General features: G+C 43.9%; 1 protein-coding gene across 1 annotated transcript in view; it reads right to left on the bottom strand.

Moving 5' to 3' along the window:
- LOC137291042 (HEAT repeat-containing protein 1-like) overlaps positions 1-23,959 on the bottom strand; it is a 53,471-nt gene that overhangs the window by 27,109 nt on the left and 2,403 nt on the right. The window contains exons 4-21 of the mRNA XM_067822301.1: positions 22,809-22,953; positions 22,113-22,214; positions 21,398-21,661; positions 20,555-20,640; positions 20,046-20,303; positions 12,762-12,863; positions 11,772-11,991; positions 11,039-11,131; positions 10,285-10,367; positions 9,238-9,425; positions 8,431-8,564; positions 7,661-7,828; positions 6,225-6,396; positions 5,203-5,351; positions 4,426-4,615; positions 3,876-4,057; positions 3,059-3,253; positions 1,792-2,025 (exon numbers count right to left, since the gene is read on the bottom strand). Of these exons, the coding sequence (XP_067678402.1) occupies positions 1,792-2,025; positions 3,059-3,253; positions 3,876-4,057; positions 4,426-4,615; positions 5,203-5,351; positions 6,225-6,396; positions 7,661-7,828; positions 8,431-8,564; positions 9,238-9,425; positions 10,285-10,367; positions 11,039-11,131; positions 11,772-11,991; positions 12,762-12,863; positions 20,046-20,303; positions 20,555-20,640; positions 21,398-21,661; positions 22,113-22,214; positions 22,809-22,953 (2,965 nt within the window). The remainder of the gene's footprint in view (positions 1-1,791; positions 2,026-3,058; positions 3,254-3,875; positions 4,058-4,425; positions 4,616-5,202; positions 5,352-6,224; positions 6,397-7,660; positions 7,829-8,430; positions 8,565-9,237; positions 9,426-10,284; positions 10,368-11,038; positions 11,132-11,771; positions 11,992-12,761; positions 12,864-20,045; positions 20,304-20,554; positions 20,641-21,397; positions 21,662-22,112; positions 22,215-22,808; positions 22,954-23,959) is intronic.

Genomic DNA, 23,959 nt, shown 5'->3' with positions numbered 1-23,959 from the left:
CAGTCGCATTGGAAGTAAAGGGTGGTAGCCTCCGACCCTGCCTCGCCGAGGCAAGCGAGCTGCCAGATGAACCCCCCAGGGCAACCGACGCATAAATGCAGTCGTCTACCACAGGGGGGTTATAAATGCCGAGATCCCCCATCAGGTATCTCCGATCAAGCTCCGGTAAATCAAAGCGAGATCGGGATCCCGACAGGAGGGGATTGATAACATCGGCTAAAATTGACGGGATGATGCGGAGCCGAGTATCCGCCACCTTCGTCGGAGCGAATGCCTCCCCCGGGAGTCGAAACTCCATGGGGTCGGGCGTCGCCGTGGCCACAACCACCTGAGGCAGGACAGTAGCTATACGCTCCCGTACCTGCCTCAGGGAGGCGCCGAGCGAAAAAGAAGCTTCGCTAGGCCCCTCCCCCTCCTCCATGATCTCCTCGACGCGATCCTCCAGCTGTACACTTCGCTGATTTGGAAGATTTCCCCCCCGCCGAAGAACCCTTCTTTTTCTCCCCTTTAGCTTTTTTTGAGGGTGGCTCCTGGGCCCAAATATCACCCCCCGCCTGAATCAGAGACCGATAGAATATAAGGTCTGCGTGCCTAGTCTTTATGGCCCTGGGTGAAAACCCCTGGCAAATAGCACACCCCTGGTCGTCATGTGCGTCTTCAGCTAGGCACCTGAGGCAGGACGTATGTGAATCTTGGGGAGGCAGCATGGCGCTGCATGTTGAGCATCCTTTAAACTGGAAAAAACACAACCAAGCTATGTAGTAGCAAGGTCCGTAAATCCACTAAGCACACATAATTTTTACAGAGAAAAATAAAACGCACCGGCGATATCTAATCTGTAAAAAATAGCAGCTATTATACTGAACTGTATGAATAGCCCCCAATGCGCTTAAGTAGAGAAGCCATAAAGGATACTATACTAAAACATACCAATTGCAAGCAAAGGAAAAATCCATAATCACCCCATAGCAATAGAATCCACGCCTAATTTTCTAATTAACAAGGCTGGAAACATTAACCATGCGGAACATGCTGACCGCCATCTTGTCAGCCACATGGCTGAAAGACGCGGACACCACGTAAAGTTACAACATTTCATGAATGAAAAGGTCTAACCTATGAATTCCTAATAGCGCCCGTGCATAAAAAAGGAGCCATACATACAGAGTTAGAAGTCTTCTCACTCATAGTTATCCGTAAGCTTTGACAGTACTTGTGTCTTTGTGCTGGACGTCTGTCTCTTATGACGACAGTATGAAAAGTGAGGTGCGAGGTTCGCGGCGGGAGTTACCTGCTCTTGGCTGTCAAGGGGCCCAGGTAGGGGCCCTGTAGGGGTGGTCTCACAAGACAAAACGAGTTTTTTGTTTTGTAAAATATTTTATTCAATATTGTTACAACTGTCGTAGGCATTTTAAAATGGACATTTTAATGCTCTATATGTACCCCAAGGAGGACTTCTTCTGAAAAAGAATCATGATTATTTCACTTACATATGAATGTGTGTGCATCTGTCTGTCTGTTTTATAAATGGCCACTTAGAAACAATGCTACAGTGATTACCTCACTCAGTAAATTACTCAATGTGCTACGACCATACACACAAGTTCTTCTTTTATCCCTTCAATGCTCTATGCAAAAAAACATTTTTCAAAACAATTAACACCTGAAAACCAATACCACTTTGCCTGTTAACAATGACAAAGCAACAATAATATATATCAAATCCTGCCAAACTTGCTGAGGAAAACTCAAGCCAGATGTATTCTATCCTATTTGCATGGGACAACAAACCTGATCAATGGCTATCTCTGCAACAGATTGACGGGACTGAACTAGGTAGAGTTTGGACTCTATGGCCTTGGTGAGGATGTTGAGAGGCAGACTGTCATCCTGGACACAAGCTATGGTTTCCGTGGTGAATCTCTCGAGCAGCAGTTCCACACAATCCAGCTCCAGGCTACCAAACTTGTCCCCAGGAACTTGGAGCAGACGGTCAAGTAAGGGAAGTAACTGTGTCATGTTTTCCTGAAACATACCAACAAAGTGATGAACTGACATGAAAACCTATACTTGAATTTCTTATCAGCCACACAATCAAACTTGTTTGTGGCAAAAGTGCAGTATTTACTCTCTCATGTTTCAAATAGAATACATCTGTAATACTGACTAGTCTTGATGGCACAAACTGGCAGATATGAATTGTATATTGCAGACAATACAATGGAAAAGACATATAGCATCAGTCTGCCATGAGAGCCTATTTTGTTATTCATTTAATTATGGCAGATAACATTTTCTAAACCCAAGACATTTTTCAGTTGACATTGGTTGACAGGTAATGGGCCAATATTTATAAATGTCTACCATGCACACTGACAGTATAAGCAGCAGACGCAAATGAACAATCGTCTAAATAAGTCTCATGGGCCTTGCCCATACAATGCAATTATGAAGCATTTTATGACGATTTGTTCTTCAAACCAGTAGATGATAGCATGAGCAAGATCCCAATGCCTTGTGGGTAACAGGTAAAGACTGAGACTACTAAAATCTCTTTACAGATGGCTCTTACAACATGGAGACCTGTTCTGCCACAACATCTCCGCACAAAGATGCTTTTAGTATGTGTCAAGATCTTCTTTTAGATGCATTTATTCTTCTTCAACTAAATCTTTACATTTTTCACCCATAAAACACAAACACTCACCACACTGTTGATGGAAGGGAACATTACACAAACTCTCACCACACTGTTGATGGAAGGGAACATAACACAAACACTCACCATATTGATGATGGAAGGGAACATAACACAAACACTCACCATATTGATGATGGAAGGGAACATAACACAAACACCCACCACATTGTTGATGGAAGGGAACATAACACAAATACTCACCATATTGATGATGGAAGGGAACATAACACAAACTCTCACCACACTGTTGATGGAAGGGAACATAACACAAACACTCACCATATTGATGATGGAAGGGAACATAACACAAACACCCACCACACTGTTGATGGAAGGGAACATAACACAAATACTCACCACTCTGTTGATGGAATGAAACATTCCCAGAAGTGGTTTGACAATCCAAAGTGGTGTTGTTGTGGTAACCAGAACTTCCAGTAGAGTTTCAAGAGCTCCTGATACGTAAGAGTGAGAGCGTGACCTCCTGCGTCTCTGCTTGGGAGAGGACTTCTGTTCTTGTGCCTCTGTCTTTTCAATCATGTTTACAAACACCTGCAACAGAATGAAAGTGACATCACAACCAAAGTGACTTTTGCAGTCAATCTAGTGACTTTGGCAGGAATCCACCAATCTAGTATATTATTGTTCAACTAATTAATACACATGTTTTCAAACTAGACACAAGCAGTAGAGATTAATGGGTAAGTAGAACAACCTTTCTCTGAGGTGGCACATATCAAACTTTATAAACGAGTATGAGTGAGTTTAGTTTTCTGCTGCACTCAGCAATATTCCAGTTATATGGTGGCAGTCTGTAAATAATAGAGTCTGGACCAGACAATCCAATGAGCAACAGCATAAGCATCAATTTGCACAGTTGGGAACAGATGACATGAGTTAACCAAATCAGCAAGGCATATGTCATAACATTTGAGTCCTTTGCCAAAAAGACAATGGATCCAGAAATTTTTGCACCTGAGGTCTTCCAATTGGTCAATGACTTCCTAAAAAGCATTATCTTTGCTAGACATGGCTTCAGGTCTTCCAGTCTTAGGGTAATTCCAGTCTTCACTCAAATACATCTTTCAAGGTGCTAATGTGGTCAGCAGACATCTGAAGTTTAAACTGTTCCTTGTGTTAGAGAAAACAGTATTACACAAGGACTGAGACTGACCTGTGCCATGTGGGTTGGATCACTGGACAGCTCCTCCTGACTAAGAATGATGGTCTCCACCAGCGGCTTATACAGGGCAGTGTTTGTGCCGGACTGCTTGTACAGCGTCCCTAGACAGTGTAGACTCAGCTCCCGCAGACGATCATGAGGGCTTGAGAACACCACCAGCAGGCTGCACAGCACTGGATACAACAGAGGATAATTTTTATTTAGCATCAGAACGCTCACCTGAAAATTGCAGCAGTGTAGATATCTAACTTCATCTCAAGTGTCATACTTCATCTCAAGTGTCATGTATGTTTCCATCTATATTTCCAATCAGTAAATAATCTAATTTGGACCAGACAATCCAGTGACCAACATCATAAGCATCAATCTATTCAACTGGGACGCAATAACATGTATCAATTAAGTCAGTGACCATCTGATCCCACTGACGCCTCTTACGACAAGCATGGGTTACTGAACACCAGTTCTAATCCGCATGTTTATGAGTATACAGGTTGCTGGGAACTATTTTAACCAAAATTCCACACAGGGTCGAACCAACCTGGGCCAGGTCTATCAAGGATGTGCACAGCTGTCTTCTCCTCTAGGGCCTGCATCTGGATGAAGCCAAGACACAGGGCCCGGGCCTGGAGGGCCTCCGACAGGTCAAGGTCAGTACTGTGTGGGTTGGCATGCTGGGTCCACAAAAGACAGAACAGCTTCAACAGCTGCAGCTTGTCTGGAAAAACAGTCTGTAAAGGAAGAGGATTGGTACTGACTCTTCTCATCAGTAAAGAAAGAAAACAGCAAGGCTAGACTTAGTAGAAACAGTCTCTAAACCATGTTTTACTCCATTCAAACACTGGCACAGACAATGCACTGACATACAGGACAAGCAACAATCAATGCTGTTAGTGCACAATTATTATCCTGGTTAAGCATAATAACAATCCTATTTTCATCATGTAACACATGTTATATCTGGGACAACACTTTCTCAGTACACATTCTAGTACTTTTGTTGTGTTGCATCCCATTTGTGACTTGAACCCATACCTTCAGAGTCACCTGATCCTCACAGCCACCCTCTGCCACTATTTGAATGGGATGAAGTATTTCTTAAAGCAAGCATGGGGTGCTGCGACCTCATCAAGGTATTGTTCACGACTCACATTCATGTTTCTAAAACATTTTCAGCCTGAGTGAGTGAGTGAGTGAGTGAGTGAGTGGGTGAGTGAGGAGTGAATGATTTAACAGCTACTCTGCTCCACCACCCCAAGTCAGCTATAAGTGACATTATTTAACAGACACACATGAGCTAACACTCCGACCTACTTACTTTCAAGAAAGCAGCAACCAAAGTCTTCCCATGAGCCGCAGTGGCTCGGTCATCAACCAGATCAAGTAGCAGGTTAAACAGGTGAACCACTGTCTTCAACCAAGCATCTGAGCTCCTCCCATCACCATGGAAACACCAGAATTCTGTTTCTGCAAAAATAAATCAAGAAACCACTGTAACATACAGAGGTCCGGGCCCAAATCCACAAGGAATTTGTAGCTCTTTGACATGGTAAACAGTGGAGTTATCACAGGATATAACATTAAGAGTACTTTGTGTATCGAGAGCCTGGACCTCTAGACTCCAGACTTGTTGAATGTTGTTGACAAAAATAAGGTAATGTTTAGAAAAGCAGCCAAATATACACGTGGAAAATGATACTGTTAGCATCATATTCATCATTCGTCCTTCTAAGATCACTTATCTGTTTAAAATAATGGCACAATATAAGTTGGGGCTTAAAAGTACTGCTCATTGGCAAACTGAAGCATGTGCATATGATGAATATTTTGAGAGTAATATGTTTTGAATCCATTCCAGTTATAGATTAGTGAGTGAGTGTGTTTACATTTACGCCACTTTCCGCAATATTCCAACAATATCATAGCAGGGGACACCAGAAAAGGGCTTCACACATTGTACCCATGTGGGTACCCATCGAATCTAGGTCTTTGGCATGATGAGCTAATGCTTTAACCACTTGGCTACCTCACCACCCTATAGATTAGTGCCTTTATGGTTTGGTGAACACAATGAGCAATAGTATGGTGGTCACAAACCGAGAAACAAAATCAGAGCAAACTTGCATATAGACCCATCATCATAGGTTACTAGGATGCCTAAGGGAGACATTTCTGATTGGCAGACTTTATGAAGTTAGAAAAGATGGTGAATGAGTTGGTATTAATGTTGCATTGAACTCAATGTTAAAGTGTAAAATCTGCTTCAATATTTCCTAAAGACTGGGAAAATGAACAGTAATACTAATAGACAATGTCTTGATTTTCACAAGTACTACTTACTCAAAAGTTCTTCTGGCACAGTCATTGACCTGATCAGCTGCCCAAGCATGTATACCATCATCACAGGGGGAATCTTGCCATTTTTCTTGAAGCTCACCACACAGCCCTGCAGAACAGACTTGAGAGATACCTTCCCCGAAGAGGAGGTGGTGTGCTTGGCGGACATCAGTTTCTGAAATATGCATCAAAGCAATTACAATTTCTGTTGCTGACAAGTTTTTCAGTTTTACCACAATGTGGAAAGGAAATTATGCCTTAGTTCATGGTTATCACATACAGGCAGACATCATCTGCTGTGATGGTGTGTAGTCCTGTGCAAAGCACTCAGGTCACAATCAGTTGAACTTCAGCGACGATGGGCATGGAGAGTCCTTGGATGGGTGACCATGTGTGACAGCTTAACTTGTGAGAGTTTCCAGGACTTCCAGCCTGCCGCACAATGAAGTATGTGTGACACATGTGGTCTTATCTTAGGCAAGTGAGTTTGCTCAACACTGCCTCTGTTCACCAAACAGAAAATGGGTAGCCGGTTAAGTGAGTCATGAAACTATTAACCATCTAGCGCCTAACAGTCAACTTGGGTTACCTCAGGTGATCATGATTAGATTGTGTGCTTCGAGCAGGATATCTAGCCTTGAAAATGTATATTTCAAATATTCTCATTATATTTATTATTATCCATTAGGAATTTAAAAAAAGAATAAATCTGATTCTTGGGAGTTACATCTTCTTGTTTTATTCTGCCCCACAACGTTTTGGGCTTAAGCTAACCCCAACATCATGTAGGGATCTAGTCTGAGATCTAGATGAAATCTTGCTGATACCTCGACCATGCCCCCTGGGTACATCTGGCTGATCACTAAAGTCATGAATGTCAACTGAGATCAACATACGGTTACTAGAAGCAGGATCAACTGATATATTACACGACTTGAGAGAGCCTACATTGTTTGTCCTTAGCACACCTTTGAACAGTATATAATTATAATGTAAATTCACAGCGAAGGACATAATATATGTGGATCAACCACTGACAGTCATAATTTACACTGAGAGCATGATTTCATCAACTACAACCAAGTCTAAGTGGTAGAAAATGTCTCCAAAACACATGAAAATTTATATATTTCAACAATAATTTTACATCATGACGAAAATAATTACAATCCAAAAAACAAATACGACACAATTTAGTTTACATGACCAAAATATGAGCGAAAACTTATCGCCGTTTAGGGACCCAAAGTGCCGCCAACATTGGGCGATGAAGGACAGAGTGACAAGCATGGCCATATTGGCGGGAAAGGGAGGCTTCTGGGTACATCCGAGAGAACTCCAAGGGATTTCAGGTGTTCCACTATCTTCACAGAGAGGGAGGAGATAAGCAAATAAGCATGAGTCAAAATTAGGAAACATACAGAAAGTTGTGCAGTTACCTTGTCCGTTGCAATATTCTGTGCAATGTGGAGAAGTTCAAGGCCAAGTTGTATCTTCAGCTTGTCATCATCTGTAGCTGTCATGGATTCACACATGCTGGCCATCAGTAGACATGTGAACGCACCAAGCCTCGGAGCAGAGTCTTTCAGATTGTACAGAGCTCGAAACTGTAACAAAGTTACAAAGTAACAAAGTCATATTTCACTAAATATATGACTAAAAGAGAGAGATTCAATCTCAGGAAATAAATCTGTGAACAAGTGTTTACTTTTTTAAGCAATAACACAGCAATGTAAGCACTTGCATTAACTGGCATAAAAGCAATGTGAACATGCATGAGTGACACGGTGAATTGGATATAACACAATTACATACAGAATTTGCCTTATATAAGTGTTCATATCACACTGTGTGAGTGAGTGAGTGAGTGAATGAGCTAGTTTCATGTTGCTTTACCAATACTCCAGCAATATCATGGCAAGGGACACCAGAAATGGGCTTCACAAATTGTACCCAAGGGGCATCTGAACCAAGATCTTCTGCGTCCAAAGTTAATGCTTTAACCACTAGGCTACATCACCACCCCTTATATGAGGATGTCAACATCATTGCCCAATGATGGTGGTGACAAAGCTACGATAAATATACAGGGACAAAGTCACCAAGCATGTTTTCCCAATTCAACAAACATAAATTGCTGAGTGCCAATTCTAACCCGCAATCTCAAAACGGAGCAGCAAGGAGTGATTGACAAGCTTTACATTCTCACCTGCTTCACAGAATCAGAACCATGACACTGCAGCATTGCTTGTCCGAGACACTTCATCAGCATTTCATTCATACCAAAAAAACTTTCAACAGAGCCACAGGACCCAACAACTTCCATGAATGGAGGCAACCAATCTGAACAGAAACACAGAAGTCAACATACTGTGTTGAGAAATATACATGACCAAACCAGGGAAAAATTAAACACATCGTTGACAAGAGGATTACGAATGATTACCTTAGTCTAAAAATATAATGTACTTTTAAAGAAGAGCAATGATATTTCAGTCAGACTGTGGTAGAGTTATCCTGCAAATGAGCATATATCAGAGTAAACTAATACATCAAGAAGCATATCAAAAGATTCATGCTGATTCTTTGGACAGTTAGTTAGTCAAGCTTCAGCTTGGAATTATGCAGACAATGTTTGTGTGCTTGTTGTTTGATCCAGTACATCGTAATATTCCACATATATGGCAGGATATGGCAGTCTATAAACAGTTGAGTCTAGACCAGACCATCCAGTGATCAACGGCACAAGCTTTGATCTATGCTAGTGGGGTACTAAGGCTTGTTACACTGAAACTGGAGATTGTGATATGACTTGCAGAATGAGTGCGAACATGGTTTTCCAGAGCTTTTAGCAATATTGCAGCAATATCACAGCAGGGGACACCAGATATTGGCTTCACACATTGTACTCATGTGGGGGATCGAACCAGAGTAATAATCACAGGAAGAAACACTTAATACACTACACTGCAGCTTGATGTTGAAATCATGACCTCGAAATGCAAAGCAGACCCACCTTTCTTTAATGCTTTGAGGAGATTGTTTCTCTTGGCCAAGGATGACTCAAACACCTGCTTGACCAGGTCGACCTGGGACACTTGTCCTGACAGGAGGAAAAGGTGAGTTACCACGGCAACCAGGGCAACGTCTTCTGAGACAGACTTTTCCTCACATATCCATTTGAGTATATAAGGGCACATGGTGCTGCAGGGACAAAACACAGCATAAGCGCGAGTGAGTGAGTTGATTCATATACTGCACTCAGCAATATTCTGGCCAGATGACAGTGGTCTATATATAATTGAGTCCGGACCATACAACCCAATGACCAACAGTATGAGCATTGATGTGTGCAATTGGGAAGCGATGACATTGCAAACCTGATCGCCTGATGCCAACAGTCACCTACTGGGACAGGGGTGCTTTTTGTGGCAAGCATGGGTTTCTGAAGACCAGCTGAACTGCCATGAGATAACAAAGACCCGAAAATTGGACCAGAGAGTACATTCTGGACTTATCAATTCAATAACAAGGACTTTTTCTCTCATTAGCCAATAGAATTGCTACAAATAACTCGTCATAATCTTAACAATTTCAGTGCACGTAATGGTGAGTATGGTTTTATGATACTTTTAGCAATTTTCCAGCAATATGTGAGGACACCTGAAACAGGTTTCACACATTAGACTCATGTGGAGAACTGAACCTGGTTCTTTGGCATGAGAAATGAACACATTAACTACTAGACTACCGATTCATGTAATGGACTTGCAATATCATGATACTTAATAAAGCTTAAATGAAATAATTTTGAAATAGAAAAAAGCATGTGAATATGAGCATACCAGGTTTACATAGGTCAGTGCTTTTCACCTTTAGTCTTAATCAGGCAAACAAGTGGTCGATGGCACGAGCAATGACATAACATTGCATTAGAGGCAGTCAGCCAGGTCAGACAAAGATCAGTATCTACAGCTCCTCTACAGAAAGACAACTTGGGAGCTACTCTGGCAATGGATCTACACCAGGACTTAACTGAGGTTACTGTTGAGCTGTGACTGACCTGCTTGAATGCGTGCTGTAGTTCTGTAAAAGTTGGAGAAGACAACTCTGGAACTCAGCCTTGTCCTCAACCAGATCCGGCAGCTGCGAATACAAACACCATGACACAATATGAGGTTTGATACAAAATCCAAAAACATGTGAACATTGACTGAACATGATTGGTGACCTTTGTTAATAAGGAAAAGGTCATATTCTCCATCTCCATTTTACCCATTAATGCTGAGCAGGGAACAACTACCATACTTAAATGTGTTTTGTTATGACATGGCTGGGCATTGAACCTGCGACCTACACTCTCTGGGCAGGGGCACTTTGGCAAACAGGGTCAACATCAGTGTGGTAAACAGAGGCAATGGGTTTCTAGACAGGCATTTAGAAGTTGGTATTCTAATATAAGACAATATGTTATGGATGTCAACTTCTTCTTTGATAATTGTTTCTGGGCTATTCCTTGACCCTTTGACAGCTGGATGATGGGACCATGACGAAGGGGCAAGGAATACCCCAGAAACGTTGTGTAAACAATAAAGATGAATTTGAAATCCATAACATACACTAGAGACAATGGGGGCAAAGAGGATCCACACTGACATGGTAAATAGGAGCAATGGGACTAAAAGGGGCTATGTCAATATGGCAAATAGGCATGGGGCAGACAGGGTCAATGCGGCAAACAGGGGCACCATTGATATAACCATGATAACAAATAGGGGCTATGGGACTGACAGAGGCAACACTGAGGCGAGTCTGACCTTGATATACTGCAGAATCATCTTCACAATCTCTGGGTTGTCATCTCGCAGTCGTGCCAGTACAGACTCAGAGATGAAGTCTGTGTCATCAAGCTAAGCAAATCAAACAGGTTTATCATTTAATAAGAAGCTCTTGATCATAAGGTCACAGAATATACAAACTGTTGTATCTGACAAGGATTTGTCTTAAATGTTCAGAGAGAGATCACATGGAAAATCTATGAACCATTAACAGGGTTCAATGAACAGGCTGACAACAGGACAAATACTTGCTAAATTTGGTTCTGATAATTTTAATGAGAGCCACTACATCTTCTAAGTATCCATTTTTCATGTTGTATGCTTATTGAATGAGAATATCTCCATCAAGACCAGAACATGTCTCAGTTATCAACCTAACCAAAACGATGAAGGATTCATATTTGCCACATACAGCTGCAAAATTGCTGATGTAGCATAAAGCAACATTTACTACTGAACCCCATTACTGGTCCACTGGGTGCCAGTAAGTCTGTTTTAAGTGCCTCATAGGCAGCTTGGGTTATCAGGGGTAAAAATATTCAGATTGTAGGGAAGGATGTTTACTACTGAATCCCAATACTGGTCTACTGGGAGCCAGTAAGTCTGTTTTAAGTGCCTCATAGGCAGCTTGAGTCATCCGGAGTAAAAATATTCAGATTGTAGTGTTCTGAGCTTGCCCCTCTGTGTTGCTCATATTATTAAAGCTACCGACCTTCCCATTGTTTTCAAGCAAGTAGGACACAGCACTCTGTCGAACAGAGGCCTGTCGGTGGTTGAGACACAACACCAGGCTTGTCTGGTTGTCTGGTAGGATCTGGTGCTGGGTTGTCATGGCCGACAAGTTCAAGAAGGAGGTAATGGCTTCCCTCTCCTCCTGGCTGCTGGTAGACAGCATCACATCATCTGTTGCAATATCCAGGGCTTTTGGGTACCTGGCACACAAAACAATATGTATTATTCTATCTTATACTATCTATCTAAAGAAACAAAATATATCTTTGTTTCATGTGTATAATGCTTGTAATTATTTGTTAGTTTTTCTGGAATGAATGTGAGGCGAGGTGGGGTTTTATATCATGCTTAAGAATATTTGGCTCATATGATGACATGCATGCGTATGTTGTGGCTGTTGTACAGGCTCTGACTTAAGCTGATTTTATAGTGCTTCCTAGCTGATATGCCATGCCACAGTTAAGCATGATACCCCTCTCAGGCACATTATACTCTGAGCTGATCGGTCCTTGTTTTATACACTAATGCCGAGCGCCATGCAGGGACCAGCATGTACCATATTTTATTGCCTTTTAGTGTGACGGGGACCCGGGATTGAACCTGCAACCTTCTACTCTCTGGGTGTTGAGAGAATTTAGTGGGGATGCACAGCATGTTAGTTTTCTGACTCCCCATCCAAGAATTTTTTAAATTTCTAGCCTGAAATCCATTGTCAACTTGAAGATATCTACTTTCAGCAATTCTCACTGGATAATTAACCCAGCATCTTCCAATCGCATTTGGACTTATTCCGCTGCTTAAAACTGCCCAAGCTGAGTCAAAATTACATTTCTGGCTGTGAAATAATTTAAATAGGTATTCAAATATTAAATCGAAATAGCGATAATGGCTCTTGAAACTAAGTTGTGAGATTCAATTTTCGATGAATCAAACCAAATCGTTGCAGCCCCAATGTACAGTGACAACATACTTTGCTTCAAGCTGTCTGACAATGCCTCGGACTGTGGTGTGGTGGCTCTCCTGATGACCCTGGTCACGTAGCAGGTTTGAGATGAAATTGCGTAGAACATTCCTGAATACAAAACGTTCACACAAATCTTGACTTCCTTGACTTTTGAAGGGACAGATAAACATAACTTTCAAGAAATGACAGTGCTCGTCTCCCTAAACATACTATGCCCCTAATGAAGGTGGTCTTCTCCTGACTTCACAAAGAAGGCAGTCATATGCATATCAATTTGACTACAGTGGAATCTGTCAAATCTGGACACGTTGTAAACTGGTTTCACCCACATTCGACTTTACTTTACGAGTCCTAAAGCTTGCTCTATAATTCAAAGTCTCTGAATTACAAATTATTGACTCAAAATGACAGACCTGACAAGTAGCTAGTGATGAGAACAATACTTTGTAATCTGGACTTAGATGACGAAAAAACAAACATCTCTCTTACTTCTGTTCTCAACAGATTTATTAAAATCTAAATATTTTAGATATTTAAATACTTACCTTACCATAGGTCTTATGCATATTACCTCTAGCTTCGCTAAACGAGATCAGACAGTCGTTGATTCGCCATCCCCTCGATGGCTACCTCATGTAATCTACGAATGTAGTCACGGAAGTGACGTGATCTCTCCACTCGCGCGAGAGCGCAGAATCCAAAATTCACTTTTACCGTCAACCGGAAGGTCCGAAGAGTCCAAAGTGGGGAGGAGCATCCAGCGTTAGGAGGGAGTCACCGCCCTATGGTAAGGTAAGTATTTAAATATCTAAAATATTTAGATTTTAATAAATTTTTAACTTACCTTACCATAGGTCTTATGCATATGGCTTCGACAGATGGATGGTGGTGTGGACTCCAGAGGACCATCCCTCAGCAAACAGTGCACATGCATCAGGAGAACTCGGGAAAGCCAATGTCAACGGTCTCAGGATAATACCTGGAACAGGACAAAGAGCAACCCAATAGAACTCCAAAGAAAAACCGACGCACCCTGGGGGTGAGGTTAATCTTAAGACCAAAGGTAAGTAGAAGTGTAGTTACCTAATGGGCGGATGGTCGGGTAAGTTGCTGAGCAACCACCAATGGACCAAATGACTGTAATCCCTCCACGTCTTCAACTGCCAAGTCCCTCAAGTAGTGGGATGCGAAGACAGTTGATGACCTCCAGAAACAGCCCTCCATGATCTGCGGTACTGTGCAGTTCCGATGGAGGGCCATCGTAGACGCCAAGGCCCTGATCTCGTGCGGGTTACTTGCTACCGGATGAGGCAGGTGCTTGTCGTCATAGGCCGCCAGGATAGTCGATCTGAGCCAGAGGGCAATAGTATTTCTGTTTACTTCACCTTTGCAGGACACGGCAAAGGGAATGAATAACCTTTTGCGGGATCGTCTCCTAGAGGCTGACCTTTTAATATAGCATCTGAGAGCCCTGACTGGACATAGCAGCTCCTCCTCCAAGTCATGATGACCCAAGATCGTAGACAAAGGAGGGATGGAGAATAACCTGTTAGGCTGCCCGGGAAGCTGGTTCTTAGCCACAAAATCCCAAAGCAAACCCAAATGAGCACGTCCGTGTCTTGACTGTTCAAATCGGATCTGAGTAACGTCAAGAGCATGGATCTCGCTGACTCTAGCCGCTGTTGCCAATGATAGTAAGAAAACCGTCTTCTTGGAAAGATGTTCAAAGGAGGCTTCTTCTAATGGCTCGTACGGCGGCCCTCTGAGATGTTGAAGGACAACATTAAGATCCCAAGCTGGAGGACGAAACTTGGTCTTCTGGTCTTCCAGCTTGAAAGCTTTGAGAAGCGCAATAAGTTCCGGTATCTTGGAGATCTGTGAATCTGACTTGATAGCAAGGACAGAATTCAAAGCTGACAAATAGGTGCCTAAGGTACTGCCTTTGAGATGTCTAGAGTTCCGTAGGTAGAGAAGGAACTGTGCCACAAACTGAGGAGATGCTGCCATGGGATCTTGAGATCTTCGTGCGCAAAAATTCTCAAAAGAGCGCCATTTGTCGTCATATAAAGAACGGGTAGAAACTCTATGCGCGCAAGCTATAACGTTCGCCACGTGCGCAGAGTAGCCCTTAGCCTTTAATACTCTCTGCAGATGACCCATGCGTGAAGATGGAATCGCCGTGGATCCGGATGCAGCTGTCGACTGTGTGGATGTCGAAGCAGATGCAACCACTCTGGAAGTTTGTAAGGGTCTCCGCTGGCGAGCCGTCGAAGATCGGGAAACCACGATCTGGCTGGCCACCAAGGTGCGACCAAAAGCAGTCGGAGGTTCTGCGTCAGTCTGATCTTGGCGATTACATCCGAGAGAAGAATTGGAGGAGGGAACGCATATGCGTCCAGTCCTTCCCATGATAGAGACATCGCGTCGACTGCCCACGCCTGTGGATCCGGCACGGGAGATACGTACGTTGGTAACTGGTGATTGAAACTGGTGGCAAAAAGATCTACCAGTGGTCTCCCGAGTTGCCAGCAAATCTGGCGAAATGCGTCCGGATGAAGCATCCACTCCGTCGGGGATGGTTTGCCGGGGCGCGACAGGGCGTCTGCCAGAATGTTTTTGCAGCCGGGAATGTGACGAGCCGCGATCACGATGCCGTTGCTGTCTACCAGATCCGCTAACAGGAACATCTGGTCCAGAAGTTGTTTGGACCTGGTTGTACCCTGATTGTGAATCACCCACACGACACGTCCAGGAGTCTGGAGTCTGTTAGGACCGGTAGCCAGTGGCGAACCGCTAGGATGACTGCTTGCATCTCCAGGCTGTTGATATGCCACTCCTTTTCGGCGTCTGACCACAGCCCTGAGGTTGTCTGGCCGTTCAAATGAGCACCCCATCCCAAGAGGGATGCGTCTACAAACAATTCGTGGTCGTGGTTGAAGTTTGTCAAACAAACACCGGCGCAGACGTTCCACTCTACCGTCCACCACCTGAGGTACTGATGCAGGTGCGGGGGTAGAAGAAATGACGACTGGAGGTCGTTCTCTCGAATGAATGGTAATAGGAACCTCTGTAGTGGGCGCAGCATAAGCCGTCCTCTGAGGGTGAGGTCCTGCGCCGACGTCAACAAGCCCAACAGAGACTGCCATTCTCTGAGGGTGAGAGGTAGGGACAGAGCTCGATCCGTAAAGGCGAGAATCTTCTGCCATCGATCGGGAGGGACCCTGACTAGATTGAGCCGAGTCAGGAACAACCCCCCAATGAACGTTAACTCCTGCGTTGGTTTCAGTTGCGACTTCTCGAAATTGATAATCCATCCCAACTGTTGAAGTAGGCGTGTGGAGAAGTCCAGTTGTTTGCGTAGCAACTGAGGATTGCAGTGATTTAGAAAACAATCGTCGATGTAAGGATCGAAGTCTATCCCCTGGAGGTGCAGAAACCGGGTGACAGGCAGTGTGAACCGAGTGAAAAGCCACGGGGCCGTAGAAATTCCAAACGGCAGCACTCGCCACTGGTAGTGTACTCCGTTGAATATGAAACGCAGGAACTTCCTGTGGCGTGGGAATACAGGAACGTGCAGGTAAGCATCCTGTAAATCTAGGCTGGCCATCCAAGCTCCGGGTGACAATTTGGCTCGGATCTGATCCAGTGATGTCATTCGGAAATGCGGGGGCTCGGCTAAATACAGGTTGTTGAAAGTCGCCATGTTGTGAATCATCCGCATTTTGGTGGAACCTTTCTTGGGTATCAGGAAGATGGGTGAATAGAACCCCGGGGAGAGATGGGGTTCTGACACTATCTCTATAGCATGTTTTGTTAATAAAATGTTGATGTTTTCTAGGATAAGTACCTGTTGATCTATTGAGTACCCTCGTGACAGGGGAGTGGTAGTCAACGGCGGAGCTCTGGCTAGTGGTAGCTTGTAGCCGGCTCTCAGGATCTTGCAAACAAACGGGTCTTCCAGGAATGTCCAGTTGGCCCAGAAGATCCCTAGTCTCCCACCTACAGGGGTCGGATGAACTGGTACGACTGGGGGTGGGAGGTCCCAGTCGTAGTAGTCCATGGCTTCAGCGGCCGGAGTAGGGACGCTTGCCCCTACCTCGACCGGACGTAGCTGGGGCATCCCTGCCACGTTCTTGAGGCTTGCGCTGGACATCTGAGTCTTTGGTACGACCTCGTCCCCTCCCAAACGAGGAACGGATCGACTCTCTCCTGGGTACATATCTTTTCTTGGCATTACCCCTGGCTCGGCCACGAAATGCAGAGCCCAAGGCCTCGAAAGTTGACAGCGCCACTTCCGTGTTAGTAAGTTCGGCATGTTGTTTATACACCGACGGTATCTTTTCATCAAAGAGGAACTTAGACGTAAATGGTGCACGAAGAAGTTGACGTTTAAATTCCTCTTGCCAAGAACAAGCATCTAAAAATCCAGATCGGCGCATAGTAGTAGTCATGGCTAGCGCCGCATGTAAGTGTCCAAGTAGGTCATGGAGTACTCTGCCTTGCCAAGCAAAAATGGTAGTTAAATGATCCACCCTCGAGGCATTATCCTCTGACAAATCCAAGGCTGCAGCGGAGGTGGCTGACGCAAGCGCCGAGATAGGTTTAAGCATACGTTTCAGTTCAGTATCAACAGCTGCTAACTTTGAATCCTGAACTCTGTAAGATGACGGAGTTGAACTTGACAACCTCTTAATTGAATCGTCTAGCGCCGCCCCGTTGTCGGCAAAATCCAGACTGTGCACTTTATAATCTGATTTCTTAGACTTCGACGCTTTGATGGTCGGATTTAAGGATAACTTCGCAAAGTTCGAGTCTAACAAAGTAATCGCATCCGCCACCATAGGGTGTGGTGGAATAAGTAATTCAGGAGTCAAGTGAATCGACGCCGGGTTGTTTGAATCCGAAGAAGGGGAAGGACAGTCCGGTAATCTGTCGGCAATCCACTCAAAGACAGCAGTTAAGGGAAGATAGGTGCCATCACTATCACCAACATTGCCAGGTTCCTCCTCATAGTCTGGGCAAAAGAACTGTTCCTCGTGTTCCTCCCAGGAAATAGAGGTTGATTCTCGTCGCTGACTCGAGTTGGAAGCAGAGTTCTTAGTGTTAAATTCTTTGCCGGAAGTCCGCAGTGGTTCCGGCGATCGCGAACGCTGGGATCTAGAGAGACGTCGTGGTGATCTTGACCGAGATCGCACTCTACGTCTACTTCTGGTACGTGAGTCTTCCTCTAAGGAGCGCCTTGGAGAGCGGGAAACCGACCGGGAGCGCCGGCGCCTGCTACGGTGTGGAGAACGAGAGCGCCGACCCTTCGGGGACCTAGAACGAGATCTGCGCCGGGAGCGCTCAGCCTCTAAACGACGAGCGCGATCTTCATCCAGCTGGCGCTGTAACATTTCTTCTTTAGTCAGCGTATGAGACACTCTGGGGATCCGATAAGACGTAGTTATAGGAGCAGGGTCCGGCAACAATATTGGCGCTGACGTTGGTACAGGCGCTGGCGTCGGAATAGGCGCTGGCGTCGGGATAAGCGCTGACGAAAACACCGGTGCTGATGTAAACAAAGGCGCCGGGACAGGCAGTGGCGCCGGGACAGGCAGAGGCGCTGGTACAGGCAACGGCGCTGGCGTAAGTCTAGGCGCTGTCGTTGGTAAAGGTGTAGATACCGAGGTAGGGAGTACAGCAGCGCCCGGCGTCAAGAGAGATCGCAGAAGCCTCTGAACTTCAGGATGGGATAAGGCATCCGGGTGAGATAAATCTACAAAGGCGTCCGAACGCGTAGGCTCTGGAGAGGAGCGCGCCGGCGTAATAGATGAGCGCTCCACACTCGGCGTTGATAGTGGTATTGAAGGCGGTGGTAGATCTTGGTCGTCAGGTAAGGATCCCAAGGAAGACGCTGGCGACGACATTCTTCTCTTACGTTGCGTAAAACGTTTCCTCCGAACCGCCAAAAAGGTCTTGAAATCGGTGAGAGATAACGCTTGACAGTGTAGGCACCGACTATCGATGGAACAAACAGCGGACGCACAATCCGGACACCAGGGATGTGGGTCCTTGGCTGATTTCTGCCCCTTGCAGACAGTACAATAGTGTCGAGTCATACACAGAACTGTAACAGACAAGAAACCACGACTTGACGACATGTTAATACAATACTAGGAGGAAAACCCCCTACATAAAAATGTAGAAAGTAGTTGCACCCCTACGTAAAAAATAGGCACACCCGTAAGTGCGGGGCAGCGAAAAATAACAACCACAATGGCTGCCTTCGCTACGCTGAAATTCATGGCAGAAAAAAGTATGCTAAATACCGAAAACACAAGTGAAAATGACCAAGCATGGGCAGAAACATGACGGGCAAACCACCAACAAGATGAACTACCCTCATGGACGCCATGTCGTTCTCACCTCCGACATGGCCAAGCCAAGCCTGAGTGAGAAAAGAACAACACGAGGTAGCAAGGTAAGCACATTAAATGCTTGTATGACTTGACTTTGATACATAATGAGGGGATACAAACCATACCTACCAAGGAGTAGCAACTTTATTGAAACTACACACAGTAGGAAAAAAACTGCAAACCAACACGTCCGTTCGCACGAACGCTAAAGGTAAAAGTGAATTTTGGATTCTGCGCTCTCGCGCGAGTGGAGAGATCACGTCACTTCCGTGACTACATTCGTAGATTACATGAGGTAGCCATCGAGGGGATGGCGAATCAACGACTGTCTGATCTCGTTTAGCGAAGCTAGAGGTAATATGCATAAGACCTATGGTAAGGTAAGTTAAAAATAATTAACTTTGCAAACACTGTTTTCAAGAGGTAATTAACTATATAAACACAAGCCTATTAAGTTGACTGTTGATTATGAGTTGGAGAATGTGTTTTACTGTGATGAAACTGGACTTTTTTGTGCCTTACTCGACAGGACACTGTCCGACAGACCAAGCTGCAAAGGGTGAAAAGAAATGATGATGAAAAGGCAACAGACAAAATGATGACAGATCCAGACTGCTGTATGACCTGAGCAAATGAGTCAACCAGTGAACAGTCTGTAATAGACAGATTCCACAATACTTTGAGAACAGTTACTTTACCACACTGATAGCAGTTATCTGCTCTGGTTTATTTTTCTACAATGTTTGTCCAACCTTTTCTTTACACTGATGGCAGTTTTCTCAACTACATTTTCCCACGATAACAGCTGCTGTCTTGAGGCAGTATTTTATAAAATCATGACAGGTGTCACATCAATGTGTCACACTCTCAGCCCTCATCTCCCCATCCTTACTTTGCCACTCCGATGGCAGTCATCTCCTGCAGTGCCACGTTTGTCAGCAGATCCTGCAACAGTGACATGAGCTGCGGCTGTGGTCCACCCTCGTCTTCACTGCTGTCACTGCTGATGATGTTGAGGGCAGATTCTTTGAATGCTGCTGGCACCAAATTCCCCAGAAGAGGCTGAAGCAGGGGCTGGACATTGTACTTCTCAGACAGCTTCTTGATGATAGATGCTAGGGTTGGATGGCGAGAGAGGTATTTGAAATTCCTGAAGCAGAGAACAGCAGTGAGGTGATAAGGAGTCTATAACAAGAATTTATTACCTATTTGTTGAGTTTAGTTGTACACCTGCTTTCAGCAATTTTCCAGCAATATCACAGCTAGGGACACCAGAAATGGACTCCACATATTATACATATGGGGAATCAAATCCGGGTCTTTTCCATAAAGAGCTGTGCCGCAATGACTAGGCTACCACACTTAACTACTTGTATGACAGTACTGGGAAACAGCTCTTACTTCTTATGCAGTTTGGTGACGTCTTGAGTCTGGAAGATAATGAGGATGCAGGTGACCGCCTCTGTAGCCATCTGGGGGTTCATGAACTGAAACAGTGTGGATGAAATTGAAATGTATGAGAAATACTGGAACATGTAACACCTTTGTTTGTTTGTTAACTTTGCTCACAGCAATATTAAAGTTACATGGCGTTGGTCTGTAAATAATGAAGTCTATGGCCAGACAAACCAGTGATCAATAGCATGAGCAGTGATCTTGGTAACTGGGATAGAATGACATGCGTCAACCATGTAAGTGAGTCTGACCATACGATGCTGTTAGTTGCCTCTTATGACAAGCATGGGTTTCTGAAGACCTACTCCAACCTACATCTTCTTGGGTCAAAGAGGACGGAAGGCAACAGGCTCCATAACATCACGCCCTTTATTACACATACCAACAATTTCCTTCATCTGTAGGATCTCAAGGGCAATGAAATGATGTGAAGAGATGTTTGAAAAACAAGTGATAAAAATCATGCAATTCTTTCAAAATGGACTTATAAAAAAATCACATATATTATAAAATATAAACAGCGATTGGCCATTGTGCTTCAAGATAACATGATTGAGTTGAGTTTTACACCACACTCAGAAATATTCAAGCTAAATGGTGGTGGTCTGTAAGTATGAGTCTGGACCAGACAGTCCAGTGGTCGATAGCATGAGCATTGATGTGAGCAACTGGGGACCAATGACATGTGCCAGTAAGTCTGAACTAACAATCTCGTTAGTCGCCCGTTAGAAGCATGGGTTACTGAAGATCATGAAGCTGGACCTTCATGGATTAGATAACATGAGTTACCTTGCAGACAAGATGTATGAAGGTCTCTGATAGGTCCTTCTTGACCTTTGCCTTGTGAAACAACTCTGCCATGATCATGTAAGAAGCTGCCTGATAGGCTCGTATTCGAGACTGTACACCTCGCGCTATGGGCTCAATGAGGGCAGACACCAGACGTTCGTTGACATTGTACATGTCAAGCACAGATATCACAGTCATTGCATAGAACGAGAAGACCGTCTTTAGAAACTGGGGGCTGTTGGTGTCTTCAGCATCTTCATTTGCCTGGTGAGAAAAGATCTTTTGGATGAGCATGTTCTAACACCACTGTGAAGGAAAGTCAAAAGTTCAAAGCATTCAGTACTATACCACTACACCTAAGCCAAAGAATATCCATTGTCAGCTAAGATTAAGTAACTCTGTGATTCAAATGTACGAACATCAGAACATGTTATATACAAGCGAAGCAACTAATGTCTCTGAAATGTTGGCCATAATAGACAATAGTCCAATCTGTTAACAAAATCGAGAGTCCATGAACAAGGTACTAGAAAAGAACACTAATCTCTTAAAAGTTTCTGCTAAAACAGAAAACTTACGAACATCATACATAGCAGAGAAATGACAGCTGTGTTCTTTGAAGAGAAACTAAAATGTTTACAAACATTCAGAAATTAGAAGTCCTTTCAAATCAAAGATGCTATATCTTTTCAGATGACTTCTGCCCCAAACTTACCTTCACAAACTTCGGCACCATATCACAGAGAAATGAGAGGAAGGCAGTGTTCTTCCCACAATGGCTGATTAAAGTGGATCTGGCTAGGTGCACTCCTGGTTTCTGATATATGGTAACAATACAGTTAAACATACAGTATGTACATAATGATGTAGTTCCCAAAATAAGAACGGAAACAATGTTCCCTTGTAAGTTTCTTCCATTTGCAGGAGTTCCCAACAAATTCAGTTTTCACAACAACAAAATTGATCCGCCAATCATCACATTTATCTGAAGAGCAGGGGAACCTGTTGTCAAACAATGCTTCAACTATGATAACAAATACATAGTGTTAAATGAAAGAGTTATACTACACCTTTTCGAGTAATTGTGGCAAACCAATGGTCAAAAGCATGAGCAACAACATGTTATCAGGGCCCATCGACACACAATGAGGAATCCTGACAATAGCTGGCTCTTCCATGGGTGGTAGCAATCTATCCATACATTCCCTACATTTCTGGATTTGGGAGGAAGTGAGTTGATTTTCACGCCATTTTTAGAAATATTCCACCAATATCGCATGGGGATACCAGAAATTGTCTCCACACATTGTACCCATCTGGGAAATAGAACCCCAGCCTTCAGCATGACAAGAGAATGCTTTACCACTAAGTTACCCAATGTCCCAGGAAATAAAGCGAAGGAATGGGTTACCTGTATGGGCTGTAGCCAGCTCCAGTGGCGTACATCTTTGTTATTGAGATCCAGCAGCTGGACGGCTCGGACGAAGATCTTGGTGTCATGGTACGGCAGGATACACATCATCAGGTCGTCAACATTGTAAAAGTGGATGTGATACCTGGGACCAAGGAGACAGATCAACAACAGATTCAACACCAAGATCAACTCAGATTGAGCCTATGTATTCAAGGTAAATGGTTTATAGACACTGCTTCAGACCAGAGACTAAAATGAGGAAAATCATAAAACTGTAAGTTTCTGAATAAAACTGATATTTTATACTTATCCAGACTCATGCTCATTTGTTTATCTCCCCCTCTATGTGAAGATAGTGGAACAGTTGAAATCCCTTGAAGTTCCCTTCTTTTGAGGTGGGCGTACAATCACATTCACCCACAGGAAGCCTCCCTGTTTCCCGCCGCATCAGTCACATGAGCAGCCCTGTTTGTCACTCTCTCTGTAATTCCATAAGCCTGACATGAGAATTGCAGAGAATTCTGAGTGGGGTGGTAAGGAAAAAAAAAAAAGCGTCTGAGTGGGGTGGTAAGGAACTCTTCTTGTCATGAGTCAGGATAAGTATAAAATATCAAAATATCACAACTTTTAGCAATATTCCAGCAGTATCTTGGCAGGGTTAACACTGTACTTGTGTGGGGAATTTAACGCGGGCCTTTGGAATGAAGAGCAAATGCTTCAATCACTATGTTATCCCATGCCCCATTTCTAGTATCAATATTCATGGGTCACATCAGTATCATAACCTGCAAAAGAATGAATCTCTTGTTTTGTGCATCAATAATACAGTAGTTGTAAATTGATGTACAGTGGAAGCCCTCTGTTGGGTCCAGCGAATAACGCTGGTATAGAGGGCGTAGCGGTTTTGAGACAAGTGACGTGTCGCTCAGTAATTTACCTCACCTACTTAGGCCTAATCTTTATCAATAGTCCTTTCATCAGACAACATCAATGAGCTTAATCCTGATGGTAATCCACTGTGTTGTTATTACATGTTCCGCTAATCAACATTAGAGTTGAGATACTGGAGTGTTAGAGAGCATTATTTACTGTACCAACTGTCAAATGGGCAGTTTTGTTGTGCTAAAATATGGAATAGACTGACAATA

The sequence above is a fragment of the Haliotis asinina genome, chromosome 7 (genome assembly GCF_037392515.1).
Source record: "Haliotis asinina isolate JCU_RB_2024 chromosome 7, JCU_Hal_asi_v2, whole genome shotgun sequence".
NCBI classification, from domain to species: Eukaryota; Metazoa; Mollusca; class Gastropoda; order Lepetellida; family Haliotidae; genus Haliotis; species Haliotis asinina.
The sequence above is the reverse complement of the archived record's forward strand: the minus strand, read 5'-3'. Positions and strand labels throughout refer to the sequence as shown.